Source organism: Oncorhynchus mykiss, chromosome 11 (genome assembly GCF_057628025.1).
Source record: "Oncorhynchus mykiss isolate SJ-2025 chromosome 11, ASM5762802v1, whole genome shotgun sequence".
NCBI classification, from domain to species: domain Eukaryota; kingdom Metazoa; phylum Chordata; class Actinopteri; order Salmoniformes; family Salmonidae; genus Oncorhynchus; species Oncorhynchus mykiss.
In genome coordinates this window covers 54,147,720-54,173,538 of record NC_143032.1, presented here as the reverse complement: position 1 = coordinate 54,173,538, position 25,819 = coordinate 54,147,720, and the positions used below count along the sequence as shown (strand labels likewise).

The window sequence follows — 25,819 nt, the reverse complement described above, 5'->3', positions numbered from 1 at the left end:
GAAATTCGTGTTTCAGAGCAACGCACTGTTTGACACTATTTGCTTCCCCTTCTTTCACATGACTAACTTCTTGTGACTCGCATTCCTCTAGCAAGAGAGTAGCTAATGTTAGTTACTCTGTTTTCAATTGAGTCTGTTAAATTGTCTGGAACAAAGGAGTGAAGTTTAGCAAAGTAAAGGTAGGAAATGTGAAGGTATTGTTCGACTGAGATGGCGACTTTACATGTATTACCTTGAAGGACCTGGAGGAAGACTGCGTCAACATCATTTGGAAGCGGCTTGACGAATTTGGTAAGCTAAATGCCAGCCAGCTGGTTGTTCGCGAGACATAACTTGATTTGTGAAATTAACGTTACATGCTAGTAGAAGTACTTTGGGCAGTTCTGTTCAATGTGTGGTCTTACGATTTTTAATCATGCAGTCGGTAATTACCACCAGTTGGTACAATAAGCGAAGACATGTCTTATCAAAATGGAAAAACAATAGGCCTAGTTATCTGCATTGTACCTAGCTAGGATATAACATTCACGTAATGAATGCACTTGTTTTATTAATCACGGTCTTTATAAAGGTAAGGAGAGTGTGGAGGACAGACAGAACAGTCAATGGCAGCTATGGCTGAGATCATTGTGCCTGACTCAAGAAGGTGGGACTGTCACCTCTGATCTGAGGTTCTATTATTCTATTGAATTCCTATCCATTTTTTTTCTGCTCTTCAATAGTCCTTACTTGGTTTTGTAATGTTAGTTTGGTTATTTTCACTCAATCAGATTTCTTGGTGATTTGCAGATGCATTAACTTCTTCCTGTATGATGGGTCAAAAGTCAAGGGTGAGGGTGACCCGACAAGAGCTGGCATCTGCTACTTCTATCCTGAAGAGGTAGGGATGTCAAGTTTGTATGTGTTCCCTCAATGAGATTATTGATACTGTGTATTAAGAATGATTACTTGATTGCAGTAATGCTCCCCTACCAATTGGATGAGTCCATTGAATGATGGTTATTTGCCTTTTATTTCTTCTAGACACCTCTGGATAAGCAGGAGCTGCTGTGTGGGCAGCTGGCAGGCGTGAGCCGCTGTGTCTCTGAGCTCTCCTCCTCCCCTGTACGTCTGCTCAGGCTACGGCGGAGCAAGTTCGCCATCCGCATGAAAGACAACTTTTTGTGGGTGAGTTAAGCCATAATCTCGTTACGACACTTCCGCCCGAGGTTATTTGCACCATAGCCTGGAACCACACCAGATCATTGTCATATGACAACTATGCACTAAGTCTATAACATATCTTCAGATGTTTGAGCAAAACCTGACAGATCTTATTGAAACATTCACCGATATCTCAGATGGATAGACTACTGTAATGAGACAGTTCGTCCCCTAAACCAGTTTTTGTTTTTGTCTCAATCCCCTGTGTATATGTCATAATAACTATCCATGTTGCCCTCCCTCAGGCCTTAAGCTGTTCAGTGGAAATACCAGACGTCAGTATATGTGACTTCCTGGATCAGCTGATAAATCTCTTTAGTTTCTATAACGGCCCTATCCGCCAGAGCTACCAGGTACAGTTATCTCTAACACTTCATAGTGATGGGAAGTTTGCATATTTTTACTGACTGGTCTTTTCAACTTGTTCAGTCAAAAGAACCAATCTTAAGACTACTTTTGTTCATTTGAGTGTGTAATGCCCAGAGCATGCAGGACCCCTACCAGGGAAAGATAAACTGAAAACTCACGAGTCAAGCCTCTCGTTCACATGTCATCAGGGCAGGTTCACACGGTGGCCCTAAGCGACCTCTTATGTTGCTTATGCCTGGAACCGGCCTTGAAGACATGTGAACGAGAGGCTTGTAGAATCATGAGTTTTCAGTTTCTTTCCCTGGTAGGGATCCTGCGTGCCCTCTGGTGAACGAGATGTGACCTCCAGCGCCGCCCCCCCCTATTGATTTGTTAGTCATTCTCACTCCGATATCATATTAACATGGCATAAATCATTACAAAATATGTAGAATTGCAGGAAATTAACTTTAACTAAAATAATCACAGGTCCACTAACATTTTTGCCGCATGGTCGGGAGTCTCCCACAACCCAATCTCGCTTAGGGCCCCTAGAAGGCTAGAGCCGGCCCTGCATGTGGTTCACCATAGGATGCTTATTGGAGCTGTCATTTGTGACAAACATGTGAAAGTGTGCTTTAACCTCTAAGGGATCGGTGTCCCCCGTGTGACGGTTGAGCTAACGTAGGCTAATGTGAATAGCATGAGGTTGTAAGGAACAAGAAATTTCCCAGGATAAAGACATATCTGATATTGGCAGAAAGATTAACAAGAACTTTAAGCTAACTGCACCGTCCAATTTACTGTACCTATTACAGTGAAAGAATACCATGCGATTGTTTGAGGGGAGTGCACGGTTATGAAATTAAATGTATTAATAAACCAATTATGCACATTTGGGCAGTCTTTATACAACATTTTGAACAGAATGCAATGGTCATTGAAGAATCTAAAACTTTGCACATACACTGCCTCCATCTAGTGGCCAAAATCGAAATTACGCCTAACCTGGAATATTACATATTGGCCTTTCTCTTGCATTTCAAAGATGATGGAACTAAAAAAAAAATGCATTGTTTTTTTTCTTTGTATTCTCTTTAACAAGATCTAATGTCTTATTCTTCTACATTCATTTCACATTTCCACAAACTTCAGTGTTTTCGTTCAAATGGTATCAAGAATATGCAAATCTTTGCTTCAGGTCCTGAGCTACAGGCAGTTAGATTTGGGTATGTCATTTTAGGAGAAAATGTAGAAAAAAAAGGTGTCTGATCCTAAAGAGGTTTTAAACAATGTACATTTGTTGCTTGCTAGGAATAAAAATACGGTTATTTTTTCAAATGTTTGAAACCAGGTCTACTTGTGGCCGCAACCGGACTAGATTCTGAAGTACTCTTGGCGGAAAGCATTGCTTGACTGCCATATGGCTGATAAGCACAATATCGTTCGAACTGCAGCCCTCCAAACTATTCGTTTTCGAGTGTTGGTTCTATAAAGCTATGTCCTTCGTAACGTTCAATCAATTAATTGAATCCATTCTTGCACCATGCAATCAATTATCAGTTATAATAAACATTTTGTTCTCTATGCTGCCTACAGCATGATCTATTTTCCTTTGCGTATGCCTATATATGGTGGTCGGATCACGTCTCAGAGGAGCATGTATCGGTCTTGTTGTAGGACTCATTGCGGCCAGCTCATCAAATGAAAGACTCCAATGAATGAATCTCAGGAAAAACGAATCCTGACTCTCCAGTCAGTAAAAAGAGGTGCTAAAAAATAAACGATTAGTTTGTGAACTGCACATCACTAACACTTATCTTAGCTCTGTACAGCAATCTGTCATATCCATATCATGTCCTCACTTCACATAGATGTGCGTTGTTTTTTGCTAATGCCTTGCATTTAGATCTACAGTCAGGAAGATTTAGCTGTTCGATGGACCCAGTACCTCTCCCACTTACAAGGAGGTGCCACTGAACTCCACCACATCTTCAGTGTCTTGAGCACCATTGACTCTACACATGTAAGTAATAAGTCGTCTGTTGGGCATGGTGTCGGTAGGGTTTGCTACCTCAGGTAATATCACACGATTCCTTATTTTAGGTAAGGCGCTGTTACAATTACTATCTATTTCATTGATCTTTTAAGTTGATTTACTTCTAGCCTGGTAATTATTTCCTTGTTTTGATTCTCAGATTGACCCACTTCTCCTACTCAAGGCTGCCCTCATTCTGCAGGCCTGTCAACGCTGCCCCCTTGTGTTAGCTGGTTGTGTACTCTACTGTGGGAGGTAAACTGTCTGACCTTTGCTGCAGCAAAGTGCTGGAGTAGTTAACCACAGATTAGAACCAGACACGAACTGTGTGTATATAAACCTGTCTTTGCTCCACAGGGTTGTCAGCACACAGATGCCTCCTGATCTCACAGTGAAAGTCATGGTTCATGAAATGGAAACATACAAGCAGGTATATGACAATGGTTGATAATTTAGGTGCTTCTCTCATTTGAGATTTTTATTTTATCTTCTGATCGTCTTAATTTGTTGGGTTGTTGAATTATTCATCAATATCTTAATGCAAATCAAAATGTATTTGTCACGTGCGCCGAATACAACCGGTGTAGACCTTACAGTGAAATGCATACTTACATGCTCTAACCAACAGTGCAATTTTGGGGGAAAAAGGCATTAGGTGAACAATAGGTAAGTAAAGAATTAAACCAACAGTAAAAAGACAGTGAAAAATAACAGTAGCAAGGCTTTATGCAGTAGTGAGTCTTATGGCTTGGGGGTAAAAACTGTTGAGAAGCCTTTTGGTCCTAGACTTGGCGCTCCGGTACCGCTTGCCATGCGGTAGTAGAGAGAACAGTCTATGGCTGGGGTCTTTGACAGTTTTTAGGGCCTTCCTCTGACACCGCCTGGTGTAGAGGTCCTGGATGGTAGGCAGCTTAGCCCTAGTGATGTACTGGGCCGTTCGGACTAACCTCTGTAGTGCCTTGCGGTCGGAGGCCGATTAGTTGCAATAACTGGCAGTGATGCAACCAGTTTCCTGCTCTCGATGTTGCAGCTGTAGAACCTTTTGAGGATTTGAGGGCCCATGCCAAATCTTTTTAGTTTTCTGAAGAGGGAGAGACTGAGGTGCACTCTACTCACGACTGTCTTGGTGTGTTTGGACAATTCTAGTTTGTTGGTGATGTGGACACCTTCAAGCTCTCAACCTGCTCTACTACAGCCTGTCGATGAGAATGGGGGTGTGCTCAGTCCTCCTTTTCCTGTAGTCCACAATCATCTCCTTAGTCTTGGTTACGTTGAGAGAGAGGTTGTTATTCTGGTACCACCCGGCCAGGTCTCTGACCTCTTCCCTATAGACTGTCTCGTCGTTGTTGGTGATCAGGCCCACCACTGTTGTGTCGTCTGCAAACTTAATGATGGTGTTGGAGTCGTGCCTGGCCGTGCAGTTGTGGGTGAACAGGGACTACAGGAGGGGACTAGGCACGCACCCCTGAGGGGCTCTAGTGTTGAGGATTAGCGTGGCAGATGTGAGGCTACCTACCCTTACCACCTGGGGGCGACCCGTCAGCTAGTCCAGGATCCAGTTGCAGAGGGAGGTGTTTAGTCCCAGGATCTTTAGCTTAGTGATGAGCTTTGAGGGTATTATGGTGTTGAACGCTGAGCTGTAGTCAATGAATAGCATTCTCACGTAGGTGTTCCTTTTGTCCAGGTGGGAAAGAGCAGTGTGGAGTGCAATAGAGATTGCATCATCCATGGATCTGTTTTGGCGGTATGCAAATTGGAGTGGGTCTAGGGTTTCTGGGATAATGGTATGTTGATGTGTGTCATTACTAGCCTTTCAAATCACTTCATGGCTACGGACATGAGTGCTACGGGTCAGTAGTCATTTAGGCAGCTTGGGCACAGGGACTATGGTGGTCTGCTTGAAACATGTTGGTTTTACAGACTCAGTCAGGGGACGTGTTGAAAATGTCAGAGAAGATGCCTGACAGTTGGTCAGCACATGCCCCGGAGCACACGTCCTGGTAATCCATCTGGCCCCGCAGCCTTGTGTACGTTGACCTGTTTAAAGGTCTTTCTCACGTTTGCTATGGCCTTAGTGTTGCTTGCCTCGAAGCGAGCATAAAAGTGATTTAGCTCGTCTAGTGGGCTCGTGTCACTGGGCAGCTCGTGGCTGTGCTTCCCTTTTGTAGTCTGTAATAGTTTGTAAGCCCTGCCACATAAGACGAGCGTCAGAGCCGGTGTAGTAGGATTCAATCTTAGTCCTGTATTGACGCTTTGCCTGTCTGATGGTTCGTCGCAGGGCATAGCAGGATTTCTTATAAGCTTCCGGGTTAGAGTCCCGCACCTTGAAAGCGGCAGATCTACCCTTTAGCTCAGTCCGAATGTTGCCTGTTATCCATGGCTTCTGGTTGGGATATGTACGTACAGTCACTGTAGGGACAACGTCCTCGATGCACTTATTGATAAAGCCAGTGACTGATGTGGTGTACTCCTCAATGCCATCGGAAGAATCCCGGAACATGTTCCAGTCTGTGATAGCAAAACAAACAGTCCTGTAGTTTAGCATCTGCATCATCTGACCACTTTTTTGTAGACCTAGTCACTGGTGCTTCCTGCTTTAATTTTTGCTTGTACGCAGGAATCTGGATAGAATTGTGGTCGGATTTACCAAGTGGAGGGCGAGGGAGAGCTTTGTACGCATCTCTGTGTGTGGAATACAGGTGATCTAGGGAAAAAAATCCCCCCTGGTTGCACATTTAACATGTTGATAGAAATTAGTTAGAACTGATTTAAGTTTCCCTGCATTAAAGTCTCCGGCCACTAGGAGCACCGCCTCTGGGTGAGCGATTTCCTGTTTGCTTATTTCCTTATACAGCTGATTGAGTACAGCCTTTGGTGCCAGCATTCATCTGTGGTGGTAAATAAACAGCCACGAAAAGTATAGCTGAAAACTCTAGGCAAATAGTGTGGGCTGCATTTTATCACAAAATACTCTACTTCGGGCGAGCAAATTCTAGAGACTTCCTTCCATTTCGTGCACCAGCTGTTGTTTACAGATATGCACAGACCGCAACCCCTCGTCTTACCGGAGTGTGCTGTTCTATCTTGCCGGTGCAGCGTATATCCCACTAGCAGAATATCCATGTCATCATTCAGCCACGATTCCGTGAAACATATCAATATTACAGTTTTTGCTGTCCCGTTGGTAGGATATTCTAATTTATTGTCCAATGATTGCACGTTTGCGAGTAATATTGACGGTAACGGCAGCTTTCCCACTCACCTTCTGCGGATCCTCACGAGGCACCCCGCTCTGTGTCTTCTGCACCTGCGTCTCTTCCTCTTGCCAATAACTGGGATGTTGGCTTGTCGGGTGTTCGGAGTATGTCCTGTGTGTCCTGCTTGTTGAAGAAAAAATCTTTGTCTAATCCGAGGTGAGTGATCGCTGTCCTGATATCCAGAAGCTATTTTTTACCGTAACATACGGTTGCAGAAACATGTAAAAAATTGCGGAAAAAAACACATAATAGCAGAGTTGGTTGGGTGCCTGTAAAACTGCTGCCATTTCTTCCTGCGCCAAGCTATACTACACTGCTCAAAAAAATAAAGGGAACACTTAAACAACACAATGTAACTCCAAGTCAATCACACTTCTGTGAAATCAAACTGTCCACTTAGGAAGCAACACTGATTGACAATAAATTTCACATGCTGTTGTGCAAATGGAATAGACAACAGGTGGAAATTATAGGCAATTAGCAAGACACCCCCAATAAAGGAGTGGTTCTGCAGACCACTTCCCAGTTCCTATGCTTCCTGGCTGATGTTTTGGTCACTTGAATGGTGGCGGTGCTTTCACTCTAGTGGTAGCATGAGACAGAGTCTACAACCCACACAAGTGGCTCAGGTAGGGCAGCTCATCCAGGATGGCACATCAATAAGAGCTGTGACAAGAAGGTTTGCTGTGTCTATCAGCGTAGTGTCCAGAGCATGGAGGCGCTACCAGGAGACAGGCCAGTACATCAGGAGACGTGTAGGAGGGCAACCCAGCAGCAGGACCGCTACCTCCGCCTTTGTGCAAGGAGGAGCACTGCCAGAGCCCTGCAGAATGACCTCCAGCAGGCCACAAATGTGCATGTGTCTGCTCCAACGGTCAGAAACAGACTCCATGAGGGTGGTATGAGGGCCCGACGTCCACACGTGGGGGTTGTGCTTACAGCCCAACACTGTGCAGGACATTTGGCATTTGCCAGAGAACACCAAGATTGGCAAATTCGCCACTGGCGCCCTGTGCTCTTCACAGATGAAAGCAGGTTCACACTGAGCACATGTGACAGAGTCTGGAGACGCAGTGGAGAACGTTCTGCTGCCTGCAACATCCTCCAGCATGACCGGTTTGGCGGTGGGTCAGTCATGGTGTGGGGTGGCATTTCTTTGGGGGGCCGCACAGCCCTCCATGTGCTCGCCAGAGGTAGCCTGACTGCCATTAGGTATCGAGATGAGATCCTCAGACGCCTTGTGAGACCATATGCTGGTGCTAGACCTCATGCGGCTGGAGTGTGTCAGCAGTTCCTGCAAGAGGAAGGCATTGATGCTATGGACTGGCCCCCCGTTCCCCAGACCTGAATCCAATTGAGCACATCTGGGACATCATGTCTCGCTCCATCCACCAACGCCACATTGCACCACAGACTGTCCAGGTGTTGGCGGATGCTTTAGACCAGGTCTGGGAGGAGATGCCTCAGGAGACCATCCGCCAGCTCATCAGGAGCATGCCCAGGCGTTGTAGGGAGGTCATACAGGCACGTGGAGGCCACACACACTACTGAGCCTCATTTTGACTTGTTTTAAGGACATTACATCAAAGTATCAGCCTATAGTGTGGTTTTCCACTTTAATTTTGAGTGTGACTCCAAATCCAGACCTCCATGGGTTGATAAATTTGATTTCCATTGATAATTTTTGTGCGATTTTGTTGTCAGCACATTCAACTATGTAAAGAAAAAAGTATTTAATGAGAATATTTCATTAATTCAGATCTAGGATGTGTTATTTTAGTGTTCCCTTTATTTTTTTGAACAGTGTATTTTTTTTTCAATGTTGGCCGTTTTAGTTACAGGCCTTGCCCTACATTTTTTGCTTATGCTTTTACGTTGCTCTAGGAACAGAGACCCAATGGACTGAGTTCCTCCAGCTCTTCTGGCAGCACTCCTCTATCTAGCCCAGTGACCTCCACCACTGTGTTCCTGACCGCCAATGAACTACAGTATCTCCGCTCCGCTCCTGTGGACAGAGAATCCAGGTACTTCACCCACCTCTGAAAGAAACCCCCCTCCACTGTATAAATGATATCCTTTTCTGGTAAACACTCTAACTAGAGTGAGTTGTGTGTTCCGTCCTGATACAGTAAGCTCAAAGCCAAGTGAAAGTGGGGGTTAGACACGTTTTGAATGGTTGCCACCCTGATATGAGGATACATTGTTGAGCCTGTGTCTGTCCTGCAGATCCAAATCTACCCAATCTACTCCAAAGGAATCAAACCGACCTAGGAAGTCCCGCCTCCTGTCAAGAACTCTATCTGACACACCAACCACTGATCCGCTGGACCCAGACCCCACCCACTACGTGCCACTATCCTTCCATTATCCCTCCACTCCCCAGTCAACTACACCTGATGAGTCGCTATTTAGCCCAAGTCCTTCATTTCACACTCCTGGCCCTCTCAGCCCTTCACCTATCAAGGTCGCTCCAGAGACCTCTGGTCATAACTTGTCCAATGGAAAGCTGTACCATGAGGTGGAGGAGGGTGTCACAGGAAGTTCGTACGACCACAGTTATAACAGCATAGATGGTGGGAGAGATGCGTCGGGTCTTGCAGAGGGAGGCAGGTCAATGCAAAACAAGGACCTGCGTCACATCAATGGACAGAATGGAGGTAGTATTGTACTGAGTGGAGAGAGAGCTGGAGCCCTCCAGTTCAGAGGTCAGGAGTCCCCAGAGCCTGACAGTCAGAGGATGGGGAATGTGGAGGTGTTTAAGGAGAAGGAAGGACAGGGGAGTAAAGGTTTACTGCAGGCTGATACTTGTGATGTGCCCCCCTACTCCCCTTCGCCCGGTGAGAACTCTACAGAGGCCCCTCTGCTCCCCATGTCGTTGTACCAGCACAGGGTGAGAGGGCTGGTACTGGCCCTACTGGTGGAGCCAGACTTCCACAGCAACACTGCAGCCACGGAGGAAGTGGTGAGGAACTTTTGGGGAATATGGGAGGGATATGAATGTTTGTTCATGCATGATTGTTCCACAAGAGTTTCTGCCTTCTGGACCACCACCTGTGTTCAAAAGTTAGAAAATGAAATGTATAAACTGGGTGGTTCAAGCCCTGAATGCTGATTGGGCGACAGCCAAATACCACGGGTATAGCCAGACCATGTATACCACGGGTATAGGCAGACCATATATACCATATACCAACGGTATGACAAAACATGTATTTTTACTGCTCTAATTACATTGGTAACCAGTTTATAATGGCAATAAGGTACTTTGGAGGTTTGTGGTATATGGCCAATATACTGGCTAAGGGCTGTATCCAGGCACACTTTAAGAGCAGCCCTTAGCCGTGGTATATTGGCCATACCCCCCCCCCCCCCTGTGCCTTATTGCTTAAATATACTATTGCCCCACATGTTATTACAGCAGTTTGTTATTTAGTCTACTCTCATCCTGTGGTTTGCTCAGTATCACAGCAGCCTGGCATCTTTGAACGGACTGGAGGCACATCTGAGGACCACTGCTCTGGGGGCTCCCGGCCCACATGGACCGTACACCTTTGCACACTTTGACTGTATACAGAACACGCTCACAAGTGAGGCTTGAATATTCTCAGCGCTCTTTGTATATTCTATACTTATTTTTTTCCACCTTTGTCTGACTCTTACCCTTTGCCTCTCTCTTTGTCCATTTCTGTCTATGGAACCATGTCTTTCAGTTTCCCAGTGTTCACCTTACTGCTAGAGTGAGTAGAAAGCTCAGTGCTTTGCAGTAGCTGATTGGGATGTTTTGGGGCATTTTGTGGGACTGTGGTGTTTTGTGTGAACTTTGTGTTAGCTGATATGGGTATTTTGGAGTACATTTGAGCAACTAGGACCCTGTACACGATCTCAGGCTTTTTTATTGCGTGGTTGATTGCCGTTCATGTTTGTGTGGTATTTGTAACGAGAGACTGCTGTGTGTCCCTGCAGCCAACCTGTCTGGCAGGCCAGGGGGAGCCCAGGAGTGTTCCTTTGTGAGAGCCACATCGCTGCTCCACTCGCATTTCTCTCACACTGAAGCTCTGCAGGAGGCTATTGTCAGGTCAGTATGACCAGCAGTGACGGAGGGGGCTCTCACCATTCATTACTCCTCAAGGCTGATAATGGGGGGTAGTGGAACGGAGGCCATCATTATGCAGTTTGTATTATCCTTGAGTGTTTTGGCATTGAGTTGAATGTACAGTGCCTTGCGAAAGTATTCGGCCCCCTTGAACTTTGCAACCTTTTGCCACATTTCAGGCTTCAAACATAAAGATATAAAACTGTATTTTTTTGTGAAGAATCAACAACAAGTGGGACACAATCATGAAGTGGAACGACATTTATTGGATATTTCAAACTTTTTTAACAAATGAAAAACTGAAAAATTGGGCGTGCAAAATTATTCAGCCCCCTTAAGTTAATACTTTGTAGCGCCACCTTTTGCTGCGATTACAGCTGTAAGTCGCTTGGGGTATGTCTCTATCAGTTTTGCACATCGAGAGACTGAAATGTTTTCCCATTCCTCCTTGCAAAACAGCTCGAGCTCAGTGAGGTTGGATGGAGAGCATTTGTGAACAGCAGTTTTCAGTTCTTTCCACAGATTCTCGATTGGATTCAGGTCTGGACTTTGACTTGGCCATTCTAACACCTGGATATGTTTATTTTTGAACCATTCCATTGTAGATTTTGCTTTATGTTTTGGATCATTGTCTTGTTGGAAGACAAATCTCTGTCCCAGTCTCAGGTCTTTTGCAGACTCCATCAGGTTTTCTTCCAGAATGGTCCTGTATTTGGCTCCATCCATCTTCCCATCAATTTTAACCATCTTCCCTGTCCCTGCTGAAGAAAAGCAGGCCCAAACCATGATGCTGCCACCACCATGTTTGACAGTGGGGATGCTGTGTTCAGGGTGATGAGCTGTGTTGCTTTTACGCCAAACATAACGTCTTGCATTGTTGCCAAAAAGTTCAATTTTGGTTTCATCTGACCAGAGCACCTTCTTCCACATGTTTGGTGTGTCTCCCAGGTGGCTTGTGGCAAACTTTAAACGACACTTTTTATGGATATCTTTAAGAAATGGCTTTCTTCTTGCCACTCTTCCATAAAGGCCAGATTTGTGCAATATACGACTGATTGTTGTCCTATGGACAGAGTCTCCCACCTCAGCTGTAGATCTCTGCAGTTCATCCAGAGTGATCATGGGCCTCTTGGCTGCATCTCTGATCAGTCTTCTCCTTGTATGAGCTGAAAGTTTAGAGGGACGGCCAGGTCTTGGTAGATTTGCAGTGGTCTGATACTCCTTCCATTTCAATATTATCGCTTGCACAGTGCTCCTTTGGATGTTTAAAGCTTGGGAAATCTTTTTGTATCCAAATCCGGCTTTAAACTTCTTCACAACAGTATCTCGGACCTGCCTGGTGTGTTCCTTGTTCTTCATGATGCTCTCTGCGCTTTTAACGGACCTCTGAGACTATCACAGTGCAGGTGCATTTATACGGAGACTTGATTACACACAGGTGGATTGTATTTATCATCATTAGTCATTTAGGTCAACATTGGATCCTTCAGAGATCCTCACTGAACTTATTGAGAGAGTTTGCTGCACTGAAAGTAAAGGGGCTGAATAATTTTGCACGCCCAATTATTCAGTTTTTGATTTGTTAAAAAAGTTTGAAATATCCAATAAATGTCGTTCCATTTCATGATTGTGTCCCACTTGTTGTTGATTCTTCACATAAAAATAGTTTTATATCTTTGTTTGAAGCCTGAAATGTGGCAAAAGGTCGCAAAGTTCAAGGGGGCCGAATACTTTCGCAAGGCACTGTATAATGTTTAGACACAATGTTTATACCACAGGAGCGCTAGTGCAGCTGTGTACGGGACCCGCAGCGTGGCCCAGGAGACGTACTTCCTGCAGAAAGGCGGAGCAGTGAGAAACTCTGGCATTCCTAACCACCAGGACAGCGCTTTCTCTCTGCCCAGCAAGGCCCGACACAGATTAATGAAACATGGGGTAAACCTGCTCTGACTGACCACGGCAAGGAGAGTTCCACCAGCACTACTCAGCACTCACTCTCTACTCAGTCACTGCTCTGAATATGATACTCTTTAAATTCATTTCCAACACTGTACTTACACTGAACCTTTTTTGCAAGTTAATATAAGCACTTTGTAAAGAATTATAGGAAGTTGTATGTATTTACCTTTTTCTGTTTAAGAAATGTTTGCTTTATCTGTAATGTCGTCACTTGTTCGCTTTGCTGCATGGTTCTTGTCCTATCTTGGTCAGGTCATTATTGTATAACCGAATGTGTTCTCAATGACTTAGCTGGTTTAATAAACTATTTACAAGAATGATTGTCAAGTTCTACATTGTTTTGTGTTAATGTGCAGAGGGCCATGATCTTTGTCAAGACTGCAGACATGTTGCACTATGAAATCCCAACACACCACATGAGCTTGTACAGAACACAAGTGGTTTTGTGTAACAAATACTCAATGTACAAACTTCAGGACATGGCTGCTGGGTTTCCTAATCACTGTAATCCTCTCGGCTGCCACTAAATCGTTCACCACCACCACCCACAAATGACATAGTGTATGTAGAAAAAATATGCATTTATTTACAGATATGTAATTACTGTGTACTCTTGGATTTCCTTATGGGGTTTATTTTGATAACTCAAAAGCCATTGCATACACTCAATGTGACAATTTTCAGTCCTTTTCCAATAATATTCGATGAGGTTGTTTGCAAAGACTGCAGTTTGCTAAAAAAATGAATGGATGATTCTTGGAAAAAAGTATTTTTGTCAATACATCTTGGTCTTATGGCAAGCAATTTTTCTTCCAGGTAAACTATTTCAAGTGCATGTATTCTAATGTGATTATTTACAATAGATCAACTGATGTATGGGTGAATGAACTCTATCTTAATTGTATTGTCTAAATGAGCTGCACATTGTACTCTAAATTACAGGGGCCACTGGTCCCTGTAGTGCCATATCAATAATAGGCCTAGTAGCTCAATGGAACAAGAAATGGAGGCGCTCGCAGCATTTTACAAACACTCAAGTACGAACACCAACCCCACTTGTTATCATGGTAATTATATTGTTTTGGGTGAAGTGGAGGAACAATGACAAAATGTAAGTTGACATGAAATGTAAGATCATTTGGGGCTTCATAACATACAGGACTGTCTACGTGCGAACACTATCCTTATAGAAAGTAATCTCGGTTTCTGTGCCTTTTGTCTTGTAAATGAAACCATTCTTGGTGGTCCAAATATAGTGTAATTAGGGTCATTAGTTGCGAAGCTGAATTTGAATGACTGGAGAAGGTGTTCCCGGGTGCCTTATTATGCAAACGCATTTTATGGGCCAGTGGGGTGCAAATAGGTGGTTAGGGGCACGAAAAAAAAACAGGGTGTGGAGAAACAGAATTAAAATTCTAAGTGGCAGAATGCCCGGCCATTGTCAGCGTAAGGGCATACCCCTTAAACCACGGAGATAAGCGGTCCTTTTCAGTAACGCTGTACTACTGGACGGAGCTGGTACAACTCTAGTGGAGCACTCCAACTACGGACCCACCACCATGGTTTTTACAGCCTTATTTTGGATTGCCTTAATGTGTCTATCTATGACTACTCATTTAATTGGAGTACAGTGTGGCGCGGTTAAGGAGTTACTGTCAACGTCATCCACTTTTCAGGATGGACACAAGACTTTACACACAGATATCTTGAGACGGTGGCGACGGGAGAGCGAGGCGACACAGCGGCAACATTGCGCACTGTTGGCAGTGCCTTGGATGGAAACCAACGCGCTCCGGATGGATTTGGCACAGCAACATCGTCTTCGGGTGCTTTCAATGCCCCAAAGAGGTTTACGGCGTGCAGTCTATCCAGAGCAACCGCTATTCCGTTTTGTCAGACGGGTCTATCGTTGCTGTCAATTACATTTCCATTGCAGAGGCGTCAAGGGGATTCAGGGTCGTATCAGTGGAGGTAGGAATCTAAATCCAGTCATTTGAAGTAGATTATCAGCCATTTATTGTGCCTACTCTTGGACTAAATAAGTAGGCCTGTGTAGACAGACCTACAATAAAGAATCTACATTCAAAGTGCCTTTAAGACTTAGGTTTTATAGAAGATAACAGTCATTCTAGTGAGGAGGAATGGGGCCACTGTCACATTCTGAGTGGTACTTCTTTCATTTAGGCCTTACATAATGTTTCTCCTCCCCCCCATTAGATACAGACATGGAGTTCCTTCTCAGTCAGGATGTTCTGTCAGTGACAGTAATGAGAGCTGAGATTCATCTCTATGTGTTGAATCCTCAACACCTGAACATTGAGCCTGTCCTTTCCTACATGGCAAAACGCAAGCTTCCCACACGGTAAGAGTCCTAGTTGACATGATGATACACATACTTAGCTGTATTACCTCAACTTTTTAAATAACTATATTTCATATCTATGGAAACTGAAAGTTGTGATTATGAGGCAAAAGTACTGTGGTCCTTTTTTTTATTTTTAAATTTCACCTTTATTTAACCCGGTAGGCCAGTTGAGAACAAGTTCTCATTTACAACTGCGATCTGGCCACGATAAAGCATAGCAGTGTGAACAGACAACAACACAGAGTTACACATGGAGTAAACAATAAACAAGTCAATAACACAGTAGAAAAGAAAGAGTCTATATACATTGTGTGCAAAAGGCATGAGGAGGTAGGCAATAAATAGGCCATAGGAGCGAATAATTACAATTTAGCAGATTAACACTGGAGTGATAAATTACCAGATGGTCATGTGCAAGTAGAGATACTAGTGTGCAAAAGAGCAGAACAGTAAATAAATAAAAACAGTATGGGGATGAGGTAGGTCAATTGGGTGGGCTATTTACAGATGGACTATGTACAGCTGCAGCGATCGGTTAGCTGCTCAGATAGCAGATGTTTAAAGTTGGTGAGGGAAATAAAAGTCTCCAACTTCAGCGATTTTTGCAGTCCTGACTCCACTCTTCACCTTTTTATTCCACAGATACAGTTTGCTGTCAAAGGAAAATGTTCTGGAGCTTCAAGTTGATCTGCTGTTCCTATTCCAAGGTCTTCAGGAGGCAGCTGGTGGTGCCATAGGGGGGCCAAGCCTAGTTGGCATGCGGAAAGTGGGGGAGCTTTCAAGTGGGGGCCCACGAGAAAGGCCAGGAGCACCATGGTCTCTGCAGGATACCAATGTTGATCTCTGGGGGGAGGGGGTGGGCCCCCTGCTGACCAATGTGGAGTTAGGCCTTGCCCTGAACTGTGACAGGGGGGGAGTGGAGGTATCTTGTGAGCACAATGGAGTCCACCTATTACACTCTCCATTCATTGCTTTCTCCTACAGATAAAGATGACACAAACCAGGATTGTACACACCATCACATTTTACCTTGTGATGCTCCATAACCCCATCTCCATGTTGTCTCGAATGTCCTCAAGTCTATGAAGCTGCATTTATTTTTCTGAGGGCAACAACTTTTATTACTGTTATGTGAAGGCAGTGGATGTGATGTGTTCACTACCTAACATTTTTTTTTAAATTGCAAAATCTATATATTTTTAAGATGTTATACCCCAAGGGGTTCTTTGCACTTCAGCAAATGCTTGTATATATTAAATTATCTATGTTGTTGTGTTTTGTATGAAAGATATTGATTTGTAAAGATGCAAATATTGTATATAATCACATATGTTTATTGGAAATGTGTTTGTTTTCCCTTTATTGAAACTGAATCTTATTAAATTGGTGAAACTCCGTCTCTCTTTTTTTTTGCATTAAACAAAAGTTGTTCATAATAGGGTATTGTCCTAAACTGTGGCAAAAATCTAATTGTCTTGTATCTTATGTATGTGTGATTCGCTTGTTGTGTACCCTGTTTTTTACCTGCAGTTTTCAAGCAACAGGTGGGTTTTTTCTCTCAGCTGACAGAGAGACCTTCTCTTGCTAGGGCTCCTGAGTGGTGCAGCGGTCTAAGGCACTGCATCTCAGTTCTAGAGGCAACAACTTAAACTCAGTTTCATAATACAGTCAAAGGGGGAAACATTGCATATAGAGGTAAAAATGTCAGTAGTACTACAGTAGTTATATATTCTGTTGGCAGAAGCCATGTAAAAGGGGTTTGGATTTGATTAGAAAGGATATTTGTATTCATTAAGGATCCCCATTAGCTGCTTCCATGGGGTACAGCAACATTAACGCAGTTATATACATTTTAAAATATTACATGACATTACATTTCAGAACACTTCTCACAACACATTAAGTGTGTTCCCTCAGGCCACTATCCTACTACCACATATTTACAATACCACATCCATGTATACGTACGTGTCTTATCATGTCAATGTGTGTCTGTGCCTGTGTGTGTGTGTGTGTGTGTGTGTGTGTGTGTCTCTTCACAGTCCCCACTGTTACATAAGGTGTATTTTTTTAAATCTGATTCTACTGCTTGCATCAGTTGCCTGATGTGGAATCGAGTTCTGTGCGCGTCCCATAGTCTGTTTTTGACTTTGGGGTTGTGAACAGACCTCTAGTGGCATGTCTTGTTTGGTATGCATGGGTGTCCGAGCTGTGTGTTAGTAGTTTTAACAGATACCTCAGTACATTCAGCATGTCAACAAGAAGTGAATCTCTCCTCCACTTTGAGCAATGAAAGATTTACATGCATATTATGAATGTTAGCGCTCTGTGTACATTTAAGGGCCAGCCGTGCTGCCCTGTTCTGAGCCAATTGTAATTTTCTGAGGTCCCTCCTTGTGGCACTTGACCACACGACTGAACAGTAGTCCAGGTGTGATCTGCCTGGTTGATAGTGTTGTTAAAAAGGCAGAGCAGCCTTTTATCGTTGACAGACTTCTACCCATCTTAGCTACTGTTGTATCAATATGTTTTGACCATGACAGTTTACAATCCAGGGTTACTACAAGCAATTTAGTAACCTTAACTTGCCCAATTTCCACATTAATTATTACAATATTTAGTTGAGGTTTAGGGTTTAGTTTACAATTTGTCCCAAATACAATGCTTTTACTCTTTGAAATATGTAAGACTAACTTGTTCCTTGCCACCCATTTTGAAACTAACTGCAGCTATTTAAGTGTTGCAGTGATTTAATTCACTGTAGTAGCTGACGTGTAATAGTGTTGTCATCCGCATAGGCTACATTTTTTGTCAGATTTGACTTTTCGTAGCAGGTTAGGATAATTAGGGTAGGACAACAGTTAGGACATAAACTGTATCCATTCTAGCCAAGACAATCTAGACTCGAGCTCCTCTGAGTTTGCATCTGCGCAGTAAAGTTATTTTGGTAAAAGATCGCGATTGGTTTATCAGGATGTCAATCAATCTTGAGCCCCACCACGAGTTGTCATTCGTTAAATTACCCAACACGGAAGTAGAAACATCGACATGTGTTGAGCGAAATGGTGCGACTGAAATCCAGGTAAAATAGCTCGTATTTACATGTTGCTATTGTGTACAATTATTAAGTTCTCCCCTCCTGATCAAACGCGTTTCTTCGCAGATATTTGCTGTGTGAAGTTTGCGTATCAGATCGACGCAATCTGTCACTGCTAGATGACCGAGCCATCTACACTGCCACAAAAGCAGCAGTAGCTCGAGCGCACGGTGACTATGGCGCTGCACTATCCAGCCTCGGATTCTCAGGTAGTGATAAAGGGAATCAGTCCTTGTGTAGTTAAGCAATGTGATTTGATCACTTAAAGTAACGTTAATGCAATAGTATACACTTGAAAAGGGCTTGCAGCCCACTATGCTAGACTAGGGTTACAATAACATTTCAGATTAGTTAACTGACAATGGCGTAAAGTACTACTTGTAGGTTTTATTTTTCGTGGGGGGGGGGGGGGGGTTTATGTGTACTGTACTTTATTTGAACTGTTCCTTCTACATTCCTGAATGTACTTTTTACTCCCTACAGCTTCCTTGACTCCCAAAAGTACTCGTAACATTTACAATGCTTAGCAGAACAAGAAAATTGTCCAATTCATGCACTTCAAGAGAATGTGGTCATCCCTACTGCCTCTGAGCTGGCTGACTCACTAAACCCATGCATCATTTGTAAATTGTCTGAGTGTTGAAGTGTGCCCCTGGCTGTCAGTGCATTTTAAAAACAAGAAAATGGTGCCATCTGCTTTGCTTAATTTGAAATGATTTACTTAAGTATATTTACAACCAAATACTTTGACATTTACTCAGGTAGTAATTTTACTGAGTATCTTTCTATTAAAAAACATATACTTTTACTCAAGTATGACAATTGGGTACTTTTCCCACCACATAAGATAAGTGATATTGTTGGAACTCAACGTGCAGCTAGGGGGATGCTGGTGGTACGAACCACTGCCGTTGTGCCCTTGAGGAAAGCACTTAACCCAGTAACCTGAACAGCTTCAACACCCAAGCCATAACTGATAAATGGCAAACCAAATCGCTACCTGGACTACCTGCAATGACTCTTTGCACACACAGTCTTAGGCTTATACCAACACACACACTGATGCAACATGTTTGCTGCTACTATATCAATCCTGTTGCTACTATATCAATCGTGTTGCATAGTTACTTTACCCCCCCCCCCAAGTGCATTTAGAAAGTATTCAGACCCCTTCACTTTAACCACGTTTTGTGATAGCCTTATTCTAAAATAGATTTTTTCAAATAAATTAAATCCCCTCCACGCAATACCCCATAATGACAAAGCAAAAACAGATGAAGAAATGGTTAATTACAAAAACAAATCACATTTACATAAAGTTCAGACCTTTACTCAGTACTTTTGTTTTAACACCTTTGGCAGCGATTACAGCCTCGTCTTCTTGGGTATGACACTAAAAGCTTGGCACCTGTATTTGGGGAGTTTCTCACATTCTTTTCTGCAGATCCTCCGAAGCTCTTGTCAGGTTGGATGGGGAGTGTCACTGCACAGCTAATTTCAGGTCTCTCCAGAGATGTTTGAGTCCAGGCCTCAGACATTCAGAGACAAGTCCCGAAGCCACTCCTGCGTTGTCTTGGCTGTGTGCGTAGGGTCTTTCTGTTGGAAGGTGAACCTTCACCCCAGTCTTAGGTTTTGAGCAGGTTGTCAAAGATCTCTGTACTTTGCGAAGTTCAGCTTTCCCTCAATCCTGAGAAGTATCTCAGTACCTGCCGCTGATAAACATCCCCACAGCATGATGCTGTCACCAGCATGCTTCACCGTAGGGATTGTTCCAGATGTGAAGCTTGGCATTCAGGCCAAAAGGTTCAATCTTGGTTTCATCAGACCAGAGAATCTTTCTCATGGTCAGGCCTTTTGGACACTTTTGGCAAACGCCAAGCAGGTGGTCATGTGCCTTTTACGGAGTGGCTTCCGTCTGGCCACTCCACCATAAAGGCCTGATTTGTTGGAGTGCTGCAGAGATGGTTGTCCTTCTGGAAGGTTCTCCCATCTTCAGATTAACTGTCGGGCTCTTGGTCATCTCCCTAACCAAGGCCCTTCTCCCCAGATTGCCCTGTTTTGGCTGGGCAGTCATCTCTAGGGAGAGTCTTGGTTGTTCCAAACTTCTTCCGTTCAAGAATGGAGGCCACTTTTCTTGGGGACCTTGAATGCTACAAAAATGTTTTGGTACCCTTCCCCAGATCTGTCGCTCAACGGCCATTACCTTTGACCTCATGGCTTGGTTTTTGATCTGACATGGACTAACAGTGGGATTTTTTTTATATAGACAGGTGTGCCTTTCCAAATAATGTCCAATCAATTGAATTTACCACAGGTGGACTCCAAGTTGTAGAAATATCCTCAAGGATGATCAATGGAAACGGGATGCACCTGAGCTCAATTTCGAGTTTCATAGCAAAGGGTCTGAATACTGGTACATCTGTTTTATTTTTAAATTGCTCAATGTCTAAACCTATTTTTGCTTTGTCATGATGGGGTTGTGTGTTTGTGTAAATCAACTTTTTTTTATTTAGAATACGGCTACAACATAACAATGTGGAGAAGGGGTCTGAATAATTTTGAAATACACTGAACAAAAATATATAACTGCAACATGTAAAGTGTTGGTTTCATGAGCTGAAATAAAAGATCCCAGAAGTGTTCCATATGCACAAAAAGCTTATTTCTCTCAAATTTTGTGCACAAATTTGTTTACATCTGTTAGTGAGCATTTCTCTTTTCCAAGATAATCCATCCACCTGACAGGTGTGGCATCAAGAAGCTGATTTAAACAGCATGATCATTACACAGGTGCACCTTGTGCTTGGGGGCAATAAAAGGCCACTCTAGAATGTGCAGTTTTGCCACACAACACAATGTCTTAGATGTCTAATGTTGAGGGAGCATGCTGTCTGCAGTAATGTCCACCAGAGCTCTTACCAGAGAATGTAATGTTATTTTTCTCAACCATAAGCTGCCTCCAATGTAATTTTAGAGAATTTGGCAGTACGTGCAACCGGCCTCACAACCGCGGACCACGTTTGGGCGAGCGGTTTGCTGATCTCAACGTTGTAAACAGAGTGCCCCCTGGTGTTTTTATTTATTTTTTGCGATGGCAGTTTGAATTAACCAAAAATTCGTAACTATTTTTTTTATCTCTCTCTAAGGTAGCTGACCAACAGATGCATATCTGTACTCCCAGTCATGTGAAATCCATAGATTAGGGCTTAATGCATTTATTTCAATTGACTGATCTCCTCATGAACTGTGACTCAGTAAAATCCATTAAATTGTTGCATTTATATTTTTGCTCAGTATACATAATCAGGGTAGCTATCTGGTACCCCTGAGCATCGACTCAGTACTGATACTCCCTGTTTATAGGCTAGACATGTTGTTACTCACTGTGTGTTTATTCCTTTTTCACTTTCCTTTAAAAAAAAAAAAGTTTTATCTTTAACTGTTTAATTGTTGGAAAAGGACCTGTAAAAATTTCACTGTCAGTCTACACCTGTTGTTTACGTCCCACTTGACAAATACAATTTGATTTAACCCCAAATTGCTTTCCATCCAGGGTGGGCGCTGTGGCCACGTGTCACTTAAATTGGTTGGGGGTAAAGTAAAAGGCAGAGGATAATTCATAAAAGTAATGAATAAATTATATTTTTCAGTGAAGTATCTGAATGCCCACACTGGAATTGTGTTCCTGCGCTGTCGGAAGAGCCACTACAGACTCATCTGGTCTGCATTGCCATTCATCACCAGTCTAGAGAACCGAGGGCAAAGAGTGCCATGTTTTCTGAACTGTTTGCATGTGGGAGGTAAGACAGACCAACTTCCCTTTGCATGAACAAGTTGTAGCTGATATTTGGGATATTTGGGACGCCACATACATTATTTGTATTTATTTGCACATAAAAAAGGACAGGTTTCCAACTTGTTTTTATTTGAACTGTTTTGTCTTCCACCTAAGAGGGCTTATATGAAAAAAGTTTGTTCAGTTAATCAAAGCATACTAATTACAATTTAACATTTATAAACTCAAGTGTACCATTTAAAAAAAAAAATATACCAGCTCTAGTGCCGTCATCAACTTAACAAAGACATATATTTTGCACTGAAGGTAACTAACTGCAAATTCAATGTCTACTTATTTTAATTTTATGCAGGAACGATCCGGACATGTCAGAAATTTCTGGTCAGATACAATACTCAGCAGCTCCACCGGATGCTCCCCCTCTGTCAGAGTGAAGGTATGCAAGGGTCTGCTTTATTTTTGTACATCAGTTCCTTACCCATGCACTGTTTTCATTGCAGACACATATGCCTAGTAATCTAGTCAATGTTGAATAGGCAACAACCAGGTTACAGAGAAGCTATAATTAGGTGGGACTTCCAAAGCAAATATACTTTTTGTTATTATTTTGTATGCTACTCCTCTTACACTGTTTAAAATAGAAATGCCTTTCAAACTTTTTAAAATGTGCGGACAGGTCTGGAATTGTGTGCTTGCGTAACTTTTTTTCATATTTTTTAAACATAATTTTGCAGTCTTTGTGTCATTCACTTTAATGGGACTTTTTTTCAACTTTCTAAAGCGCCTCATTGTAAACAATAACTTTTGACCCATCGGCTTATTTGACCACTTTGCGATCAGTTTAGTTCGTAAATTCACTCTTGCAATCTACTCCGATGTCAGAGTATTCTCGTCTGAGTGTGCCAGAGCACAGAAAAACGAACGCTCAACACCCGTTGAATATGGCTGGTGTCAGTAAACGTCGGTTTAAAAAAAGCATGATTGAATTGTTGCCAGCAGCAGTTAAGTTAGTCACCAACACTCTGGATAACCTACAAATAGGGTGAGTAAAATGGTCAGAGTGAGGTATTCTCACATTTGTGTCTGGAAGTAGCTAGCCAACGTTAGCCAGTTAGCTTGACTGCCGTGTGTAGCCAGAACGCTCGGATCAACCCTACTCCTCCGCCAGAGCGTCCTGTGTGCGCGCTGAACGCACCGAGAGTGAAACGCTCTGAATTTACAAACGCCCAGAGGGCACTGAGCACACTCTGGCACTCCAGGTTGAATTTATGAACGCACCCTTAGACAAAAAGTTAGTTTATGAAATCTTCCTCTGCTTCTCAAATCTGGCGTTTGAACAAAAATATATTTGACCAATTTAAAGGTTACAGCTGTTTGTCAGTTTAGAGTGATGAAAAGCAGCTAGCTAATGTTAGCTAACAGCTCTTACATATTGCGTCATCGAGCAGCCCAAACGGAGCCGTTGGAATGGATACCAAATGCGTTTCAATGGCAAAAAAGGGCCATGCGCTAGAATGGTAAAAAAGTATAATTCTAGATCTCATCTTTTACCGCTTAAGCCTTAAGCTATTAACTCCAAACCAACGCTGAGATGTTTTGACTGACCATGCTTAGATTGCTTGTCAAAAGATTTTTGATACTATAATTTAACTAACCATTTTAAAATGTGCATAAATTAACATAGGTTTGAATGAGAACCAAAGAAATGCAGAGGTAGTAATTGAAAATGGCCCTGCTCCTTGACCAATTAAGCTACAATACCAACTTTAAAACATTCAGGCTATCTACTTCTATAACACTTATAAACTAGAACTAAAGATATTTGCATAAAATAACTCCCCAACAGTAATTTTTTAACTGTTCAAGCTAGGGACACCAAACCACCTTTCAAATGCTCAGGCTATTAACTTCAAATGATTTAAGTTTATCAACTATAACTATATAAATTAGCGTAAAATAACTCCAACATTAATTATTGAACCATTCAGGCTAGATACAGCAAATCAGCTTTCATATGTTCAGGCTATCCTAACTTTTCATCTACCTATGTTTAACTATAACCAGTCACCATCATTACTACTGCAGACAATACCACTACTATAAAACATTTTCAAAACCATACATACTTCAAAATGACTTTACTTTAAATGTTAAAGTAAAACTTTTTAAACTTCTACCATTACCTCAAAAATAATTTTTGAAAGAGGTAAAGCATGTCACACTGTTTTTGTAATTCTAGTACAATTACCATCTAGTTTGATTTCAAAACATTGAACTGAGAATTGAACAAACTATACTGTGGCTGTTTTGTTTGTCTTTCCTTGTGCAGCAGAGAGATCAGAGATCCGCAAGTCAGTACTGAGCTGCACCCTGAAAAAAGAGGCAGATGATGAAGAGGAGGATGAGTGACTCCAACATCATTCTGACGCTCTTGCTACTTGCAGTGTATCTCACCTCTGGGAAGACACTGTTAATCCCAATACAGGTAGTTCTGTTACTGGGCTGATGGATTTCATGACAGAATAGAGCCCTCAAACTCAACTCTGGACCTCGAAGCCAGTTCTACGTTTTTCATTGTTCACCTCTAATTAGGGACTGATTTAGGTGAGTGCAATTAATTCAGGTAGAACAGAAAACCAGGAGGCTCCGGACATCGCAGTTTAAGAGTTGAATACCCCTGGAATAGAGCCTGGTGCTTCAATGCAGCTGTTTGAGTGTGAATGCAGATCAGCTGTGAGCTCATTAAAACAAAGCAAATAAAACATTGGACATGTGTACATAAATAGTTTTGTTATTTCTGCAATGTGTATAATTAATGTTACTTTCTGCACTGTTATGTATACATTTTATGAAAGCAAAATAATAATAATAAAATCTCTTCTAGCAAGCCAACCATTAGCCCTTATTCATGACTCCAATTCCATTACATTGAGCCATTGGATGGCCCCTTTAGCCTTGTGTGTCCCCTTTAGCCTTGTGGAAAAATGCAGCAACGCTCCGATGCGGGCCAAATGCTCTGTCTAAACGCAAATACACGTTATACAGTTTTGGAAACATTTGGAGCGTATCTTTCATATACTGAACAAAAATAGATACAAAACTTGCAACAATTTAAACAATTTTACAGAGTTACAGTTCATGTAAGGAAGTCAGTCAAGTGAAATAAATTCATTAGGGCCTAATCTATGGATTTCACATGACTGGACAGTAGCGCAGCCTATGCCCTCCCAGGCCCACCCACATGGGAGCCAGGCCCAGCTAATCAGAATGAGTTTTTCCCCACAAAGGGCTTTATTATAGACAGTAATACTCCTCAGTTTCATCAGCTGTCCGGATGGCTGGCCTCAAAAGTTCACGCAGGTGAAGAAGCCTGATGTGCAGGTCCTAGGCTGCCGTGGTTACACATGGTTTGCGGTTGTAAGGCCGATTGGACGTACTGCCAAATTCTCTCTCAAAAAAAAGTTGTTGTAGAGAATTAAATGATTTGGCAGCAGCTCTAGTGGACATTCCTGCAGTCAGCATGCTAATTGCACACTCCCTCAACTTGAGACATCTGTGGCATTGTGTTGTGTGACAACTGTAAATTAATTCCCAGCACAAGGTGCACCTTTGTAATGATCGTGCTGTTTAATCAACTTCTTTATTTGCCACACCTGTCAGGTG

The 25,819-nt window shown here is 42.7% G+C and overlaps 3 protein-coding genes across 5 annotated transcripts; all 3 read left to right on the top strand.

Annotated features, from left to right (window-relative positions):
- Window positions 1-14: 14 nt before the first annotated feature.
- On the top strand, window positions 15-13,215 carry hps4 (HPS4 biogenesis of lysosomal organelles complex 3 subunit 2). Of its 2 annotated transcripts, none has more exons than XM_036935745.2 (13): window positions 15-291; window positions 572-646; window positions 790-880; window positions 1,024-1,167; window positions 1,449-1,556; window positions 3,461-3,577; window positions 3,750-3,844; window positions 3,947-4,019; window positions 8,737-8,870; window positions 9,073-9,808; window positions 10,307-10,433; window positions 10,810-10,921; window positions 12,718-13,215. In XM_036935745.2, the coding sequence occupies exons 2-13, from the start codon at window positions 606-608 to the stop codon at window positions 12,887-12,889; spliced, it is 1,950 nt and encodes a 649-aa protein (XP_036791640.2). In that variant the 5' UTR covers window positions 15-291; window positions 572-605; the 3' UTR covers window positions 12,890-13,215. The 2 variants fall into 2 exon arrangements, with proteins under 2 accessions (XP_036791640.2, XP_036791639.2); XM_036935744.2 differs by having other exon boundaries at window positions 8,731-8,870.
- A 1,128-nt stretch (window positions 13,216-14,343) lies between these two features.
- On the top strand, window positions 14,344-16,658 carry si:ch211-170d8.2 (uncharacterized). The gene is made up of 3 exons (XM_021621299.3): window positions 14,344-14,869; window positions 15,116-15,260; window positions 15,906-16,658. Exons 1-3 carry the CDS (start codon window positions 14,458-14,460, stop codon window positions 16,249-16,251), a joined length of 903 nt encoding a protein of 300 aa, XP_021476974.3. The 5' UTR covers window positions 14,344-14,457; the 3' UTR covers window positions 16,252-16,658.
- A 1,579-nt stretch (window positions 16,659-18,237) lies between these two features.
- On the top strand, window positions 18,238-25,048 carry pop5 (POP5 homolog, ribonuclease P/MRP subunit). 2 transcript variants are annotated; one of them, NM_001160634.2, is given in 5 exon segments: window positions 18,300-18,345; window positions 18,427-18,569; window positions 22,011-22,160; window positions 22,509-22,592; window positions 24,486-24,984. In NM_001160634.2, coding segments are annotated over 5 exon segments (477 nt in total). In that variant the 5' UTR covers window positions 18,300-18,325; the 3' UTR covers window positions 24,566-24,984.
- The last annotated feature ends 771 nt before the right edge of the window (window positions 25,049-25,819 follow it).